General features: G+C 37.6%; 1 protein-coding gene across 1 annotated transcript in view; it reads right to left on the bottom strand.

Annotated features, from left to right (window-relative positions):
- The window catches only part of PGR (progesterone receptor), a gene marked incomplete at its 5' end in the record, with an annotated part of 83,363 nt that overhangs the window by 46,031 nt on the left and 16,765 nt on the right, over positions 1-20,567 (bottom strand). The window contains one exon of the mRNA XM_080642331.1: positions 6,725-6,841. Within this exon, the coding sequence (XP_080498457.1) occupies positions 6,725-6,841 (117 nt within the window). The remainder of the gene's footprint in view (positions 1-6,724; positions 6,842-20,567) is intronic.

The following is a 20,567-nucleotide window of genomic DNA, read 5'->3' as shown; positions in this document are numbered from 1 at the left end:
ACCATAGTTTTTTATTAAATCTTTAAAATGATTTTTAGTGTTTTCCCCTCTTTCATCTTTTGCTATTCAAATGATTTCTATATCAGAAATGAGAAATCTCAAGAAGGAGTGATAAACAGGAAGGGAGGAAAAGGGAGGGATGGGGGAAGGGAATAGGACGTGGGCTCCATTTTCAGTAGGAAGCAATTATTATTTCAGAGAAACTCTTCTAATTATGGAAGAGTCCAACCATGAGAAACCCTGATTATCATTTCCAGAAAGGCTTTCATTCTCAGTAGACCACAAATGTACCCCCACACACCCTACTCCAGAAATTTAGTACAGGACTAGCAATTAGAATCTAATCCTATGAACTGACTACCTTCTTCCTGGTTTATCAGAACTGGATCCTCCAGACTAGTCTTTTGCCACTGACTCTCCCAGGCAGGACAATAGCAGGACCGTGGGATATCAGAGTGTTTTGCCACCTTCTTTGTAATAAACCTCTGTGAAAATCTACTTGTGAAATAAATGCACCAAATTTATATTTCTCAGTTTGTGATGCTGACCACAAGATAACACTAGAATTGAATCCATTTCTCTTTCATATTAGCCTGAAATAGAATAAGGGCTTTTATTTTTTTTATCCCAGAATTATCCCTCAAAAGATACTGCATTATATACTAGTCCTTATGAGCCATCTATATTTTGAATGCCCTAAATTATTTTCAATGACAATATGTTGTTTGGAGAAGACAAGTTAACCTGAAATAACTTCAATCAGTGGTAGTTTGTGAAGTTTGTACAGATTATCTGATGGGGGAAAAAAAAAAGAGGCAAAGAAATTTGTTATATATCTAATCCTAGGGTAAGAACTCGTGTTTTTACGTGTTAGATTATTGTGAATAATCCTTTTAAGCATTACTTTATTTTTTTTTCTTTATTGATTAAGGTATTACATATGTGTCCTTATCCCCCCATTGTTCTCCCCCCACACTCCCCCCTCATGCCCTCACCCCCCCTGGTGCCTGTGTTCATTGGTTAGGGTTATATGCATGCATACAAGTCCTTTGGTTGATCTCTCCCCCTTACCCCCACCCTCCCCTACCTTCCCTCTGAGGTTTGACAGTCTGATTGATGCTTCTCTGTCTCTGGATTTAAGCATTACTTTAAAAGAATAATTCAGAGAGTCAAGAAAAGATGATTTTGAAGAACTATAACTTAGGGAGAATTATTGAACCAGCTTTCAAGATGTATAAATTTATTTTATTATTTTAGATAGTGTAGTAGTGTTGTAGGGGTATACAATGGAGGAGAAGAAAACAACAACTTCATTACACAACCCATACTCTGTACTCCAAAATGTTATAGAAAATAGAGAAACCATGAAGGGAAGCAAACAATATGGAAATTTGACATATAACAGAGGTGACACTACAAATTCCAGTGGAATTTGTAATTAATATATTGTTAGAAAAATATTACAGTTACTATTCATATTTTTAGTGAGAAAGTAAAAAAATTAAGCATCGCAACATGTAATGTAATTTGATAGTAGTGACTATGTCTCATTTACTTGTAAAAAGACTTACGTTGGGGATAGAGACTGAACATTTTACTTACATAGGAGTGCACTATCAAAATTTTAAAACCATTGTGTCAATAAGTGTATTGTGGCAACTAGTTATTCATATGGAAAATAAAATAAAGTTATATTCCTGCCTCTCTACATCAAAAACAACACTTGTAGACAGGTTAAGGACATTGATGTGAAAAACTTAAGCCTTTAGATGATTTTTTTGTAGATTATCTGTATGACTTCAGGGTAGAAAAAGGTATAAAGGGATACTATTGACATGTGTGATTATATAAAAATTAGAAAAAGACATCATAAGCAAAGTAAAAAGTCAAGACATAGACTACCTGTAACTGACAAAGAATCAGTATGGAGTATATAGTAAGTTGTATGAATCACAAGAAAAAGGACAACACAGCTGAAAATAGCTAATGAATACAAAAAAAAAACAATTAATGGAAGAGGAAATATAAATGGCCAGTAAATAAATGAAGCAATATTTGTCCTCACCACTCACTCATCAAGGGCGTACAAATTAAACTATAATTAGATACCAAATTTATGACCATTAAATTAGAAAAAGTTAAAAGTCTGAAAATACAAAGCACAGGTGAGGATGCTTGGTAACAAAAAATCTCATACACTGGACGCAGTGGTCGGCAAACTCATTAGTCAACAGAGCCAAATATCAACAGTACAGCGATTGAAATTTCTTTTGAGAGCCAAATTTTTTAAACTTAAACTTCTTCTAATGCCACTTCTTCAAAATAGACTCGCCCAGGCCGTGGTATTTTGTGGAAGAGCCACACTCAAGGGGCCAAAAAGCTGCATGTGGCTCGCGAGCTGCAGTTTGCCGACAACTGTACTGGAGGAAACAAACACTTTGGAGAGTGACTTGGTGGTTAGGAAACATTTAGTGAGGTTGAAAATACATAATATCTTAATAGACCAGAAATTCCCTTTTTAGATATACAGCCTAGAAAACTTCTCAAGCACATGCTCAAAGATTTGCAGCACATTTTATAATTATGAAAAATTAGAAATAGCCATTAAGAAAGAAAAGCACTGTGGAATGTTCATGAAATTTATCACAGAGAAGTTAAAAATGAAACTCTAGTTATATGTATATATATAAACAAATCTCAAAAACACGAGTGAGAAAAGTAAATTGAAAATGTATAAAACAATGCCATTTATATAACTATCCTATATAATAAAGAGCTAATATGCTAATTAGACTGAACAGCAGAACCACAGTGCAGACGAAGCCGGGGCTGCGAGGGCCGAGCCCCTTGCACAAATTTCATGCATTGGGCCTCTAGTTAAAAATAATACTGTATTACCTAAAGATTCATACACATGAGTTACAAGTATGAAGATATCAAACAATAATTTAGTAAAGTGATCTGTGAGGAAGAAATGAATCTAGTGGGTTCAGAAAAGAACATATCAGAAGCTTCAAAATATTTGTAATATCTTATTCTTTATAAAATATAATGACAATTTTAAAAATATAAAACATAATCTGATGTTAAAAATTGAGCGACAGAGACATCAGTATTTATTTTAAAAATATTTGTAGTGGGCTTAATATATTTTCTAATTAATAATGCAGCAAATTGTTATATTATGGGGAATCAAAAATAGTACCTATTATAGGGCAAATATTAAAACTTTTATATTATGTGAATGGCTATTTTTGGCTTATTGAGATTTATATTAATTCAAAAAGTGCTACATATCAAACATCTTAGACAAAATTATGAGCTCTAAAGAATAATTAGCGGCTCTACTGAAGCAAGGACCCTGCTGCCAATAGTTTGTAAAATTAGTCTGAATGAAATGTGAGAGTAGAAACGAAATACTTCTAAATCAATAGATCTTTATATTTGTGTCTAATGAAACTAACATATTAATATGTTAAATACTGTATAAGTAAACATTTGACTAGTTCATCTACATCCCCAGAAATTAGGTATTCATTTTGGCCAGAACATATTTGTATCTTTTAATGGGAAAAATGGGGGCTTGCCCTATGGTCCAATTAGCCTGGGAAAGTTTGGGTTTGCATCTGTTATCCCAATTTTAATTATTGATAGTGTTCCATCTCATCCTCGGCAGTGTCCTGGTTGGGATGACTAATTTTATGGTCAATCCCATAAAAGGTGGTTCATTGACTGAAGTAAATTATGCAGGGGGGGAAATAGTCATAAGATTTCAGGAGAACTGGGCTTCAGGATGGCAACACGGGACCTTGGGAAAGTGATGGGAAAACAACAAAACTAAGGACAGTATGACTGGACAGAGATAACTAACTGCTCATACCAGTATTTCTGACTATTTCCCATTCTGATCTCTGAGGATGGGGCTGTTTAGCTCTGAGTTAAACTCAGCCCTACAATGGAACCCGTTCTGCCCTTCCGAGGAAGAAGAAAACTGGAGTCAATTAATACAGCTTTGCACTTAACGAGGTCTTGCTGGCGACACTGCTCTGATGTTACTTTAGTCCACACCCCTAATGAAATCCTTCCCTTTCATCCCAGTTCTGAGTTTTCTCTGAAGCTCTCTTCTTCTTATAACTTTATTTCTTACGGTTTGTCTTGTTTCTGACTGGAACTGAGTCTCTCTTCTACACGAACCCCAGTTTATCCACGGTTGTGTTTCATCATGTTACTTTGCTCATTTTTAATCACTTTTCCATTATAATAGTAGGATGATTAGAACAAATGCAATCACAGAATGGAAGCTACCTCAAGAGATAGCACCCTTCCCAAAGTGGAAAGCATGATTTCAGACCACGTCCCCTTTTCCTTCTCCAAATACTCTTTCTGTGTCCTGGAAATGACGACTGATGGACTCTATATTCAAGAATGCACAGAAAGCCACGGCGCTGATTTGGCTGAGCTCCCTCCTGAATACACTGCCAGCAGGGACCCTGGTGGAGGGGATGGAGCAGGAGGAAACGAGATGCAGGGTGGGTGGCACCTGCCCACCTCCTGTGGCTCTCCTGTCTCCCGCTGGCTTTGGAAGCCACAGGGGCCTAGGCAGCCTGAGGAACCTCAACTGTTTGAATGATACTGTTCTCTTCATCTCCTTCTGGCTGTCAGTTACCTCAGCCATTCAGAGAGAAGACTACGAAGAGAGCAGAGCCCCAAATGAACCTCAGTCAGCATGGGGAAAGCCAGAGAGCCTCCCCTTCTCAAGCATAAGAGACCTATATTGACAATGGACTCATGTGCCTTAAACACAGTGGAGGATAAGTAAGAGTTGATAAGGAGTGAAGGGAGAATGGTGCAGGCATAAGTAACGCGCATGCAAGGACAGGTGAAAGTTCTGTAGAGTTCCCAAAGGATTGGTGGAAGAAAGGCTTAGAAAAAGAGAGCAACCACTAGGTGATGAAAGGCCCCATGTCCTGAGTTAGAAATCTGGGCTTTACTCCATGGATAGTCAGCAAATGGTTTCTGAGAAAGATCACAGGTTCCACTGCACCTACAGAATAGAGTTCAAACTCCAGATCCCAGCTCTCTTCATCTCCTTTTGGTTATCAGCCCAAGATAGTTTTCAAGCTTTATATCTTGGTGTTCCCATTAAATAATTGAAAAATCATCACTGGAATGCATTTTTTTAGAGACACAGGATTTTCATTCTAAATTCCTTTCTCCTTTTCCTTATAAACTTTCTATTCATTCTTTGAGAATCTCCTCTCTGAAGTTTTTGTCTACTCCCTCAGATGAAATTAATTTTTTCCTTTTTCTGTTTGCTAGTAATGTGTGGTACTTCTCTTAAGTCACCCTTCTGTTTGATAATTATTTTATTATGGATAAGGCTGTACCACATTCAAGGGCAGCAGGGACAGAATTAAGCAGGTACTTAACACTAAAAAAAAAATAATAGCACTAATACACTCTTTTCCAGAAGGTAACACAAACCATTCATAGTACCTTAGCTGTGTTTAGGTGGTATACTGAATATATATTTAAATAGTTATATTTAAACTGTGTTTTAGAAAATTTATAACTACCACATCAAACTTGGCATTTCAGAAACATTGCTTAGGAAACAGCTAAGTGAAATACATACTATATTAATAAAAAAAAGTTTTCAGGAGTGACTCCCCTCCCTGATATTCTCTATTAACTCATCCTGCTTACCATTTTCCACAGCATCTATTATCCTTTGACATACATATTTATTGCTCCTTCTCCCCGCTGCCCCTCTACCCCGAATGTAGGCACCACAAGGGCAGGGATTGGTCCATTTGGTTTGGTGCTATACTCCAGAACTTAAAACAGTACCTAGTAAGTATAAGGGCTCAACATACAGTTATATAAAGAGAGTAGGGAGGGGTTGATGGAGAGTGAGAGGGATGGAGATTAATATTTTGAATTCACAGAATCAGCTTTTGGTCTGGAAGGGTCTTTAGTGCTCTCATTTTACAGACAAGGAGGCTGATGCCCAGAACAGGTTGGTCACTTACTCAAGGTCATGCAGGCAATAAATGCAGTGCCAAGACTCCAACTCATGTCACTTAATGAAAGGTTGGTGAACACCCATAACATACATACATATATATATATATATATATATATATATATATATATATATATATACACACACACACATATATATTTGTATGTGTGTGTGTGTGTGTGTGTGTGTGTGTGTATGTATGTATATATATATATATATATATATATATATATATATAAAATATATATTATTGATTTTTTTTCTAGAGAGTGGAAGGGAAAGGGATAGAGACATAGAATCATCCATAATGAGAGAGGAACATCTTCGATCCTCTGCTTCCCGCATGCCCCCCACAGGGGATCAAGCCCATAACCTGGGCACATGCCCTGCCCGGGAATCGAACTAGTGGCCTCTTGGTTCCTGGCTTGATGCTCAACCTCTGAGCTACAACGGCCAGGCCATAACATATATTTGTAAGCAATATAGACAAATGGAGGTTTATTACTTCTCATAACAGACCTTAATATGCTGGGAATCTCTACAGTTAATGGGATAGTATTGGTTGCTTCATTCAGACAGCAATAATCAAGATAGAAAAAGCAAAGAAAGAACAAAGATGAATGAGAAAATTCGAATTTTCTGACCCACAGTTGTATAGGGTAAATATCAGTATACTGTTGATGAAAACATCAACATTACCTCCAAGGACCATGCCAGCCTGACAGCACTTCCTAAGGCGACATGCTGGGCAGTTTTTCCTGCGGATTTTATCAACGATGCAGTCATTTCTTCCAGCACATAAGTAATTATGCTGTCCTAAAATAGAAAAAGGTAAAACTTATTTACAATGTCTAAAGAGCAATGGAAACTTTCTGCAATGACAACTGAAAAAGAAGATAAGTACACATCAGCAAAGTGCATGGCTGTCTCAGCCAGCCTCTTGCTTAGCATAACTGAACATGGGTAATGCTCCATGCCTGCTCAGGACTTTACCTGTGCCTTCAGGAGCCTCACTGAGGTGAACACAGCTTAGAAATACATTTCATGGCTCTTTAAAAATCTTTTGTTCAAGATTTGTGTATCTTCTTAATGGTGCCATCATCAGAATGCCCTTACACCTTCCTGGCATTTCAAGTTGCTGATAAGCATTAGTTATATAAAACAGTCAAACTCTAGTGAACTCCCCCCCACCTCTTTTTTTTTTTTCTAAAATCTAAACATTCAAGGAAAAAGATTCAAACCAAAAAATTAAACAAGTCCTTAGACTAACCTTGTATAAACCTATGTTTAATTCTATTGAAAAATCCTGGAGCTAGTTCACTTTTAAAGGGTCTAATGATTCTGAATAGCGTGTAAAGAATGTCACTAATTGTAATGACTTGGTCACCTGGTTTATTTTGGCCAAAATTTAGAAAACAAGATGAATAGAAATAATGATAAAGGGAGAACAATTTAAAACAATGAGAAGTACTCAATGAAGGAGAGGACAGAAAAATTACAGAAGAAATATGGATATGTGACCCTGGGATTATTTTATGTCAGGGAAACTATTTTAACCTCCAAAAGGTCCACAATATGAATTTCATATCCAACAATGATGATTTTATGAATCAAAAATATGTGTTCTCTTTAATGAGGCATGGAACAATCTAATTTAGACTGAACAAAAATGGAAAAAAAAACTTGTTAGCTTAGACATTTAAATATTAACTAACTGGAAAATTTACTTCTTTGGCACTCCTTATTTTCCAACAAATTCCTATAAAATAGACATGAGTATTTTAACATCATCAGTTTACTTAGACTTCTTAAATGTGAAAAATAATTTTTAATATTAAGGGATCTTCCTATAGTATTTTATACTAGTTGACATTAAAATCAGATTCACTCTTCTGGCTGAAGTTTGTAGTAAAGGAACACAGAGGTACCTTAAATGTGTGTTTAATCTAGAAAGGGACAGAATATTCTCAAATGGCAAAATGCAACAAGGCCATGTCTATGAGAAAGCCAGTAACAAAATGGTTCTCGATATGGGCGTTTTGGGCAAAGAACAAGTGATCTTTTCTTCCATGAAATTATGTTCACATACTATACACATACTATTTTATTCTCTTTATTAGGAATCCTGAGCTGTGCTGAGAGATTAAGAGGTTGACAACTCCAGAATTACAAATTTTTAAGGGAACTGACAGACGGAAGCAGTTTTGGGCAACAGAAGGATGGTACATCTCCTCACTGAAAAGCCCATGGGGCTTGTTATAAAGAGCCAAGTGGCACGTGCTAACACAGGTGGTTTGAGCCACCTGTTTGAGCCTGCCTGCCTGCCTGATTTTCCCTAACCGCTTCTGCCTGCCAGCCTGATCACCCCCTAACCACTCCACTGCTAGCCTGATCAATGCCTAACTGCTCCCTGCTGGTCTGATTTCCCCTAACTGCACTCCTCTGCCAGCTTGGTCACCCCTAACTGCCCTCTCCTGCAGGCCTGGTCACCCCCAACTGCCATCCTCTGCAGGCCTGGTTCCCCCCAACTGCCCTCACCAGTTGCCCCCAACTGCCCTCCCCTGCAGGCCCGGTCCCCCCAACTGCCCTCCACTGTGAGCTCAGTCACCCCCAACTGCCCTCCCCTGCTGACCAGGTCACCCCAACTGCCCTCTCCTGCAGGCCTGGTCCTCCCCAACTTCCCTCCCATGCAGGCCTGGTTCCCCCTAGCTGCCCTCCCCTGCAGGCCTGGTCCCCCCAACTGCCCTCCCCTGCCAGCTCGGTCACCCCTAACTGCCCTCCCCTGCTGGCCTGGTTCCCCCCAACTGCCCTCCCCTGCAGACCTTTAAGAGCTGAATAAACCAAAGCAGTAAAGGACTTAATGGCCTCACTTACCAAATGTAAGAATAATCCCTTAGGTGATACAGGCTCATCCCTTCCAGGGTGAACTGGCAGTTGGCTTGCTTTATAAGATGGATTGGGTCAAGTACCAAGAATTCATTCTTCCCTCCCTCCCTCCCCCCCCCCTCCCTCCCTCCCTCCCTCCCTTCCTTCCTTCCTTCCTTCCTTCCTTCCTTCCTTCCTTCCTTCCTTCCTTCCATCCTTCCTTCCTTCCCTTCTTCCCTCCCTCCCTCTCTCTTTTTTCCCTCCCTCCTTCCCTCCCTCCCTCCCTTTCCTTCTTTCTTTCCTCCTCTTTCTTTCCTCCTCTTTCTTTCCTTCCTTCCTTCCTTCCTTCCTTCCTTCCTTCCTTCCTTCCTTCCTTCCTTCCTTCTTTCTTTCTTTCTTTCTTTCTTTCTTTCTTTCTTTCTTCTTTCTTTTCTTCCTTTTTTCATCTATCATCTATCTATCATCTATCTATCTATCTATCTATCTATCTATCTATCTATCTATCTATAAATCATTCATTTAAACTGGTTTCTCACCAGAGGAGAGAACAGAAAATAGGAAACAAGATTTTCCATCTTATATAAAGAACTTAAACAAACAGTGCTCATGGGTGTAATTAGTTTGAAAGCGCGCTGTCGTATTCTCTGCTCCTAGGTCACAAATACCCAGAAAAAGAGCCTGAAATCTCAACAGCTGGAATGTTGCAGACTTGTCTCATTTCTGCTTCTTAACTTATTTATAACAGTACCTCCTTCAATGCCTCGGAGAAAGAGTGCATCTTTACCAGGGCTCTTAGTTTATGTACTTGAAACCATTCCTTCCTGCCTGCTTTCAAATCTTCCCCATCAATTTCCCCCTTTCTCCTCTAAAATATTTAGCCTCCCCTGTCCAGTGATGTCCTCAAATTTTTCATTCCAAAAATTCCAGCATCGAGAGAGAGACAGAGAGAGACAGAGAAAGAAGTTCTGTCTCATTCTAAATTCTCCCTGACTCTATCCCTCTTTGTCATCTAAGTTGTTGAAAAAGTCATCTTCATTTGACTTTCTAATTACCCAACCTTCTTTACTCCTCAGCGTACTGTTATTTGGTGTATAAAGTGGCCACTCTTCAACTGTTCTTATAATATGGCTTAACATCACCAAAGATTTCTTAATTCCTAAATACTGTGGATTTTTTTCTTGACATTCCATATAACTTGCCACTGGCAGTTTCTCTCCTCACCTGCCCCCTTCCTTTTTGGGGGGTGGGGAGGGGAGGACAGGACTCTTATGACTCTTCATCTGTCTTTCCAACAGTCCCTCCTAAGTTCCCTTTGCCAATCCCTCTTCCTTTGCCTCTCCTTTATTTGTTGTATTCCACTCGATAGACTATGTGGGTAGTTTCATCATCTTCTCATGGCTCTGAAGTCTCATCCTGAGCTCTGACCATCTCTCTGCAGGTAGCTCAAATTCAGTATATACAAAAAAGAATGTAACAATTATCTGGTTACATTTTTTTTTATTTAATAAACTGTATTAGAAACATTTTGTAACCAATTAAGGAAATTCAAAACAGAAAATTATCTACAATCTCATTAGCATGCCATTATTTTCATTTTCATGTTTCCTTCCAACCTATCTGTACAGGGTACATAATATCCATTTTTTAATATTTGTTAAGGGAATGTATAGTTTCACAAAATCCCATTCATTCAACAAGTATTTATTGTTTGTCAAATATGTCCCAACACTGTGGTTTTTTTTAAATAATCCCTTTTATCTTCTTGAAATGCCATTATAATTGCTGATACTGCCTACTGAAAATGCCCAGAAGTAAGGAATACCATAGCAGCAATAAATGCTGCATCCAGATTGTCGTGTCTAATATTTTCATCTAAAAGGAGCCAGGGCGTATGGTAACTGGGAACTTGAGCCCCTTCCCATGCCCAACTCCCCCTTGACCTTGTGGAAATATAGTGAAGGCCACCTGTAAGCGGACTGTGAGATGTCGGCAGCAACTGGGCCTAAGAAAGGCCAAAGAGGAACTGCTTCTAGAGGTGAACCTGGATTGTAAAATGGCCAGTGTTTTGATCTTACACAGCTTGCTCATGGGTGGTCTGCCTCCCACCCCCCTGCTGGCCCTGTTTTACTGTTTTCTGTACTCTATAAAACCTTGTCTTGGGCAAGTCTGGCTGGCAGCAAAACAATAGCACTAGCCAGCAGCCCCTAATGTTGCCCATCCGCAGGCCATATGAGACTTAGCCGGACAACTTCACTGATAGCAGCCAGTGCGGCATTAAACTTCACTGGTCGGCCACCACCAGATGGCACCTAAATCCTAATCCTGAGGTTTTCTGGGACCTCAGCACTTTGCATAACACAGGGCTTCTTGGGGACATGGCTGGAAATGGAAATGGAGAAGCTGACCTTGGGTTACTTTGTTGTGATATAATTTGGTGTTATTGAGAGCTAATAAAATTGTCTGAGACACACTGACCAAAGATAAGACCATTTGAACATTAAAAATAATTTAGTTTAAGTGATTAAAACACATTGAGTATATAAAAAGCCATGAGTACATATAATATGTAAAAAAAAAAAAAAAAGGAAAGAAACAAAATGAAATCCACTAGAAACTACTGGAGGCAGCTAAGGCACAAACTCATTGCTTTAAAAACTGACAAATAAAGGGAGGTAATTAAACATCTAAGACGCCTTCCAGCAAAAATTACATTTTAAGATTACCAAATTACTTTTGGAAGAGAGAAAGAACTATTAAAAAAAAGATTTATAGCCAATAAAATTAGAAGGAATAATAGTAGAAAATCATCCTTTTGCAATCCTTAATGAAATGACCTCCACTTGTCAAATCTGAAAAGACAATTAAAGTACTCCTCCATTTTCCAAATAGACATCTGTGTGACACATTTTCTTCATATGCTTCAACCAAAACAAAATATTGCAAAAGATGAATGTAGACGAAGGTATGAGACACAGCTGCATTCTATTAAGGCAGATATTAAATGACCTATAAAAATGTAAAACATCTCACTCTTGTCATTACATTTTTTGGTTTGAAAAATTAACATCTAATAAGTTTGCTTGTTTTAAGTGAGTTAATAAAAGATTTCAAAAATTATGTTTTAATTTCTCATATGATAAATCTTGATCTATATAATCCAAATAACAACTCATTAGGATCCTAATAAGTTTTAAGCATAAAAGGGTACATGAGACCAGATGTTTTAGAACTATTAGCCTGTGTAAGATTCTTATCAAAATGTTTAAAGTCAGACATCCAGATTGTGGAGAATTTCTACGTAACAACTGGCCTACACTCCTCATAAAAATGTCAGTATCAAAAGACAAAAAATGGTGAGAGGTCTTGTTAGGTTAAAGAAGACTAAAGACCAAATGAAATACATAGTTCTTGATTGGCTCCAGCATGAAAAAATAACCTATACAATATATTTTGGGAACAATTGGGTAAATTTGAATTCTGGCTATAATAATAGATAAAATTATTGTATCAATGTTGAATTTGGGGGTATGATGATATATTGTGATTATATTACGGAATGTTCTTGACTTTAGGAGATAAATTTTGAAATCTTGAGAGGTGAAATTTGATGTCTACAATTTTCACAGTTAAATATAGATACTCATCTTACTATTTATTCAAATTTTTTGCATGTTTTCTAGAAGCCAAAGTATTCTAAAGATAGAATAACAAAGGTTTGGACCAGTTTCACTCAAATTCTAGTTCCATCACTAACTCAACCTTGAGAAAATTACCTAAGTCTTAGTTTATCCACCTATAAAATGGGAATAAAGATAAACACTATAGTATAAATAAATGAGTCTAAATTAGATAAAATATTCAGCACACTGAATATTGTAAAAACAATAAATCATAGCTTGAAATTGTCATCAATTTGCTCATTTTCTTTCATTGTGTGGTAACTCAAATCTGAACTCTACATAACTGATTTTATGTTCTACTCTTTATGGTTTCCCATATAGATTTTAATTCTGCTACTGCATTTTTTGGATCTTGTTTTAGTATTTTCTCATCTGACCCATCTACATTTTCATCTCATTTAGCTGTTTCCTATGACACTCATTCTTGTTTCTCAGACACTGTCATCTTTTGTTTTCATACCTCAAAGTAGATTATTACCCCACAGTTTTCTTTTGTTTCTTTTAGAAAATCAAATTTAAGTATAATTTTCCCTAAAATCACATCTACATATTACTGACAGAGCTGTTAAATCAAACAACTGTACAATATCTAGTTAAATGAGAGACTGGCAGTTTGGTATGTTTCCAGACATTCACCAAAGCTGGAACTTAGAATGAGCTGAGTGGGTGTGGAGTGTCAGAAATGGAATGAGAAAATGGAATGAAAGAGGAAAGAGCCGATTTTCAAGACCCTGAGAGGTGGCCTGGATTGTCTGAGAAAACTAGTAAGGTTAGACCTGATGTAGCCAGGGAGAATAGTAGTGGAAAGGAAGTTCAGAGAGTAACAGGGCTCAGGTCCTGAAAGGGCCTTGAAGACCACTGTGAACACTTCGATTTTTCTCTAAAAGAAACAGTGCCATTGCAGAGTTTTGAGCAGAGAAGTGAGATGATCTGGCATATACTGTAACACTCATCACTTTGGCTTCTAGGTTGAGTATAGACTCTAATAGGGCAAAGGTGGAAATGAGACCCCTTAAGAGGCTGTTGCAGTAAATCCAAAGGAGAATAATTGTGGTTTGAATCAAAGTGGTCAGTGAAGGTGGTGATAAGAGGTCAGATTCTGGATATATTCCAAAAGAGGAACCAAGTAGTTTGTAGAATCCTACCATGTCACATTCCAATATTTAATTCTTCTTTTAAGTCCTCCTCCAAGTTACTATTCAAAATTATTTCCTCTTCTTTCTTCCTTTCATCTCTGTTGAATTTAATTTCTTTTTGACTGTGGAGCAGTTTCTCATCTATCCTTCCTAAAGCTAGTCCTACTGCTGTCTTTATAGACAAAACAATGCTCTGGTGATCTCTTCTGAACTCTCTCCTAATTATTTACATATCTTTTAAGTTGTAAAACACCAAATTGTATGCAGCATCTAACTAGTTACACCTATACTTCCAATTATATATTTAGCTAACGAGTAGGCATTTAAGGAAGATAAGGGACTGCATACAAAAATTAAAAAACCCACACCACTATTTGACTTTAAGAAAATTTTACATACTATTGAGTAAGGAGGCATGTAAGACATCTGTATGAAACATGAAAATATTACAAAATTATATCAATAACGTTATTTAAATCACTGTGCTACTCTGAAGATTATGACTTTCTACACATGTGTAAACATTCCCCCCTCATATGTATGCAATTTATTTTTTCTTTTGAGTATAGCAATCTGCCCTTAAGTCGAGAGGAGGAGACTGGACTCAGTGCATGTGGGGAGAAGACTGGCCTTGAAGAGGAGCACGGATCTCTAGAAACAGGAGGAAAAGTCAAGGATGTGTCATCTGCCACATGAGAACATGTGGTGGTAGCTGTTTCATGAAGTTTTCTCAGAAAATTAGGAAGGAAAATGATCAGCTGGAAGTAGGGGGTGGGCAAGCACAGGAAGGCTGAGAAGGAGGAGAAGATGGGAGATAGTCATCCAGAAGCCATGGACAATGAATGAGGGGCCTGTCTGAAGCACAGATTACTTAGTCACCATAATTGTTTTTCAATTCCACCTTTTCCCCCGAAATTCAGCTAGCAATTTTCAACCCTCCTTGATGTAAATCAGCTTTTATTACAAATAAATAGGACAAAGAGACACCAGATAATAAATAAGGTGCAATGTAATGAGTAAGAGACAACCTTTGTACATGGATTTTTACTTAGGAACCCTCAAAGGAGGCTTCAAAACAACTTTTCCTTAGTGAAATTTGTGAATGACTAAATTGAGTACCACATGACCTTACACACTGCTGAAAAAATTCTAGAGGTTTGCCTTCAGGTTCTAAGTACCAAGTTTTTAAAAGTGTTTACAATAATGGTTTCATATAATTATTAGCCAATATCTTTAGCAAAACATATTCTTAGAGCAAGGCTCATCTTTTATGATAATGAATATAAATCCATATTTCAAAATGACCTTGATAATTTCTAATTTTTTCCATTTCCTGATGATCTGATTACCTTGTTTAGAGCTCTACATCTGGCTAATGAGTAACTATTACTAGAGACAGGAGATATTTCCGCTCTTCTATTTTTCTTGTTTACTATGCTTAATTTAATTGATATTATCTTCAACCTGAGGTTCTTTTCGGGTCCAGATAATCTGCAGTACTTGGCCATATATAAGGGAGGCCTTTACAATCATCAGTGCCTCTGTGCTATGGAACCTGGCCACTGCCATTAGGAGGCCTTGCACTCCATAAGCAATATATGCCCTGATGCATTGGGAAACTGTTCTAGGACAGATATCATTGATTACTTTTGAATGATATCTTACTTTTGAATAAAAATAAATGTAAACACCACCTTCTTCATTTCCCCAAAGCAACAATAATACAAGCTGCTCATGTGAAGTGAAAATTTACTTAAGGCCCTAACCAGTTTGGCTCAGTGGATAGAGCGCTGGCATGCAGACTGAAAGATCCCGGGTTCGATTCCAGTCAAGGGCATGTACCTTGGTTGCTGGCACATCCCCAATAGGAGGTGTGCAGGAAGCAGCTGGTCGATGTTTCTCTCTCACTGATGTTTCTAACTCTCTATCCCTCTCTCTTCCTCTCTGTAAAAAAATCAATAAAAAATGCTTAAAAAAAAAAGAAAAGAATCCTAGCCCAGGGCCCATTTTTCAAAAAAAAAAAAAAGAAAAAAAGAAAATTCACTTAAGGTTTGGAAGTAGCTGGAGGTAATGAAAACATAAGGCAGTAAAATAATTCCAAAGTTGCTGTCAGACGTCACCATTCCTAGAGATTTACCAATCAGTCCCTGCATTAGGGAATTTCTCACAGGCATTTATTTCCCCTGCAGCCTTTGCCCCTTACTTTGTTGTTAGACTGTTTATGTCCTACTCTGCCTCAGGTGACAACCCTTTGTTTTATGTTACAATAGTTGTACACAGAGAGGTTCAGTTCTTCATACTTACACCCTCCCACACCCAAAGTGGGCTCTGGACTGACATTGAATAAAGAAACATTCACTGAAATGCTCTGCTTATCAAAAGATCAGCCATTGTGGTCTCCACTGTTAACAACACAAATACTGCCACAGACTGAAATTATAAAGGTTTTAAAAATTTAATATTTTTAATCAATGCTTATACGAGATTCATACTTTCCCCTCCACCCTCCAGTAAATAAACACCAGAGTTGACTGTTCCCTAGTCTATGCTTCCAATATGTAGTTCATTCCTTCTATGAATATTAATAGACTGTATTTTAATATTGTGCTTACATTTCTTTCTCCATAAGTTATTCTTTTGACTTATTCACCTGACTTCTTCATTTCTGAGTCCTAATATTTAACATAAATCCTTGGATAAAGAATTCACTGAATATATGTTTTTGGTTTTGTTTTATGAATAAATAAATGAACAAATGAACAAGTGGACTAACAGACCAGAACTTCTCCCAGAAGTTTTATTGTGCATAAAAGATTATATTTTTTTAATATCCTGGTGAGTACATTAGGTAGACTATAATATATATAACTTAAAATTAAACTACATGTCATAAGCCATGGGTCAGCTCTATAGGTGTTTTCTCTGACTCATGTAATTGTTCAAATCCATGTTGCATGGTGCTCTGGGAATAATCTTCTCTAAATACTACTTTCAACATCAATCACGTTGATAAAATAATGGTAAAATAACCATGTGCTTCCTACTTTTTTAGGTCAAAGAAGTAGAAAATACACTATCTACATTCGCCACCCCCACCCCCAAATTTGTTTGTGGCACTTTCATTACCCTACACAACTTGGTTTGATCTACCCACTGAACCCATTTCTCTTGGCTACCACCTGGGCTCAATTCCTTAGTGCACTGTCCCCATACTGGTCTCATGACCTCCTAGTTTCCCTGCCTTAATCTCCCCTCTACACTACTGATATATTAATTTTCCTAAAGTACATATTAAATATGTCATCAAAGTGCTCAAAAATCTTTAGGGGCTTCTCACTCTTTTCTCAGTTAATTGCTAAACACCACATTGTGTCATTTCACATTTTTTTCAACATCCTGTTTAATAATAATTCTCACTATTCCTTTATAGCAAGGGTAGCTTTTTATTGGAAGAAGGTGTTACTGACCCCTTTGAAAATCTTATGAGAGTGATCACCCCAGAAAAAAAAACACACAAAAATTTCATATACAATTACAAGGGATTCTCAGATCCCTGACCACACTCCATGCTTTCGCTAAATTGTACTTCAGCTCATTCCATACTTTTGTTTATAACAGCCATCATTACAACTCTTGCTATTAAAATCATCGCCTCATTGTCAGCAGTCCGTTTAACATGTTACTTTCCCATGAAAACATTTTTTTGGCCTTTTTAATTAAATATGATCTTTCTTTCCCTCAAAATCCAAATCACATTCAGTTTATATTACCCATGTTATATTTACTTATGGGGTTGCATTATTTCCCTGATAAAAATTAAAAGTCTATGAGATTAGGTGTTATGGCTTATTTATCTTTTGTAGCCCTCTGCAGAACCCAGCATGCTAGTAAAAGCACAGTAAGAATAAATGACAATAACAGTTTAATAAACATTTATTGTAGTTTTCTGGGCTGCTACATTGCAAAACTCCAGTAGACAACATGTTCAACACAGTCTATGAATTTATTTCTTAATATATGTCCAAAATTTCTTAGCTAAAACCTTTTGAACCAGATATGTTTCAGAATTGTTTAGATTTTAGAAAGATGATACAAAACAAAACTGCACAATGCAATACATTAATACTTACGTAGCCAAGTATGTGATTATTTGCAAGGCCTATAAAAATGTGAGTTCCGGTCAGTTTCTGCTGTCAAATGAATTCAGGTCAGGTATTACTGACAAGTGTCTACAACAAAATTATTGTTTATAGAGCTTATGGGATATTGAGATTACGAATAAGAAACTGTGGGCTTCTGTCAGTTCTGGGGTCCATCTAGTCAGGCTGGATACCTTGACTTATGATGCAAGACGACCTCAAGTTTTTACTTGTATGTTTCTGCCATAAGTGTCTTTCTTTGTTGGTCTCTCTCAACTTCTGAGGGTACCTGAAGAACAAAAGTGGTGTACAGTACTGGACAGCACTAGGGAGCAGAGGCTAGCTCAGACCATGCAGAGCTAGTACAGAGGGATCTCAGGAACCAAGATGATGAGGAATAATAGCCTCCTTAGGAAATTCTTGCTTAAAGAACAAAGCATATTATTATGTCATATCCCAACAGTTGGTGTATTTCCTTTTTCAGATCGTTCCCTACACATAGTCATACCAAATGGGCAATATTAATATTACCAAAAATTACATCATTGCTTGCTTTTCTACAAAATCTCATATTTTAGCTATGTTTTCACATCTGTAATATAGATAGCTAGCTCACTCTTTTTAATGATACAGATGATTTCATTGCAAGGATTCAACATCAAATTTTATTAATCTCCTATTAACAGACATATGGGCTGTTTTTGATTTCTCATTATTGCAAATAATGTAATAAACATCCACCTAGAGGTATTTCTACACATTACTAGTTTTTAAAGAACCAGTTTCTAGAAAAACTTGTTGGGTCAAAATAATGCATAGTTCCAATAGATAATACCAAATTGCCCTCAGACACTCAATTAGTCATTTATTTATTTTATCAGTCTGATTACTAGAATGTCCATTATTATTTTAATTATAATAATTATTAGTGAGTTGAACATTTTTCACATTTCTACAAACCATATTATCTTCATATCTTTTATTCATTTTTCTTTTTGGCTGTTTGTCTTTTTTTGTGGTTTATTAGAATATTTTGTATATTAGTAATAACATTCTTTTGCTTTTATACATATGTTCCAAATAGTTTCCCAATTTGTCTTTTTTTTTTTACTTATAGAATAAGTTTGAAATTTATTTTTGTAGCAAAATTGAACAAACTTAATTTTGAATTCTGGATTTCATCTCAATATTAAAAAGTTTTGCCACTCTAAGATTATCCTATGTAATGAAGAGGGAATATGCTAATTGGTCCTAAAGGTGTCCCCTGCACAGGAGCTGGGGGGCAGGGACAAGGGCGGGGACTTGCACCACCAGGATATGAGGCTGCCTCCGGGGGCGGCCCCCCAGTGGAAGCGTGCAGAGTGCCGCCTGGCCTGGAGGGGGGCGTCAGAATGGGGTGGGGCCTCAGTGGAGAGCTCTCAGCACTCCTGCGCTGGGGTCTGAAGGTGCAGAGAAGAAGGGAGAGCACATAGGCAGTTAGGGGGTTTAGGCCAGGAGGGGAGTGCAGATAGGCAGTTAGGGGGATCAGGCCAGGAGGGGAGAGCAGTTAGGGACATCAGGCTGGCAGGGGAGCAGTTAGGGGCATCAGGCAGGCAGGCAGGTGAGCGCTTAGGAGCCAGTGGTTCTGGATTGCAAGAGGGATCCCAGATTGGAGAGGGTGCAGGCCAGGCTGAGGGACCCCTCTCCCCCCACCTCCACCCCCGTGCATGAATTTCATGCCCCATCAGGGCAATCGATCACAGGTTGTGGGCTTGATCTCTAGTGGGGCCGTGCAAGAGGCAGCCAATCAGTGATTCTCTCTCATCCTTGATGTTTCTATCTCTCTCTCTCCTTCTCCCTTCTTCTCTGAAATCAATAAAAAATATACTAAAAATTTTTAAAAGAATGTTTAAAAACACACACATAGGGCTTCAAGTCTTTGTTGCATAAAAATAAGATAAAAAATGAAACACAAAGTATAATATGTGATACTATTTATGTACTAATACATCCAAAACAACATATTTCACAATGCGCACACCCACATACATACTCATGCATGACAAACTGAGATAGATGTATAGAGGAATGGTAGAGAAGTCAACAGATTAGAAGTATTGATCAAAGACTAAGTCTTTGGTAATATTTTAATTTTTAAAAGGAGAATGTATTGTGTGTTAATTGAGTAATTAAAGTACAACAATTCAAAGGCTGGGGTTAGCATTAGCATGTATGCTTTGACACTAATGCTTCCCCCTCAGGTTCTTACAATGGTAGAAGATGCAGTTCTGAAGGAGCATTAATAATGGGGAGCCCTACATAACCAAATATTGAGCAGATTATACCAAATGCTATCTTTCTCACCATTTCTTTTTTTCAGCAAAGTGAAGGTTTATTTTAATAAGTCATAATGCAAAATTGTGTTTAAAACCAGCTTACTACTTATACTAAATATTAAACTGAGAGACCTGAAGCTTGAGAATAAATTATCAAATTTATTATTTATTAATAACTAGAGGCCCGATGCACAAAGATTCGTGCAAGAATGGGCCTTCCTTCCCCTGGCTGCTGGCACCACCTTCGCTCTGGCTGGAACCACCTTTTCACTCTGGCTTGGAGCTGCCTTTCAGCCTTCCCATGCTGCCCAGAGGCCTGGAGCGGCTGGGGTGGTGCAGAACACTTGTGTCATCACCATGGTGACGATGCAAGCATCCCACCCCGCCCCCCGCCGCTAGGTGCCTGT

Source organism: Plecotus auritus (genome assembly GCF_963455305.1).
Source record: "Plecotus auritus genome assembly, chromosome: 9".
Classification (NCBI taxonomy): Eukaryota; Metazoa; Chordata; class Mammalia; order Chiroptera; family Vespertilionidae; genus Plecotus; species Plecotus auritus.
The sequence above is the reverse complement of the archived record's forward strand: the minus strand, read 5'-3'. Positions and strand labels throughout refer to the sequence as shown.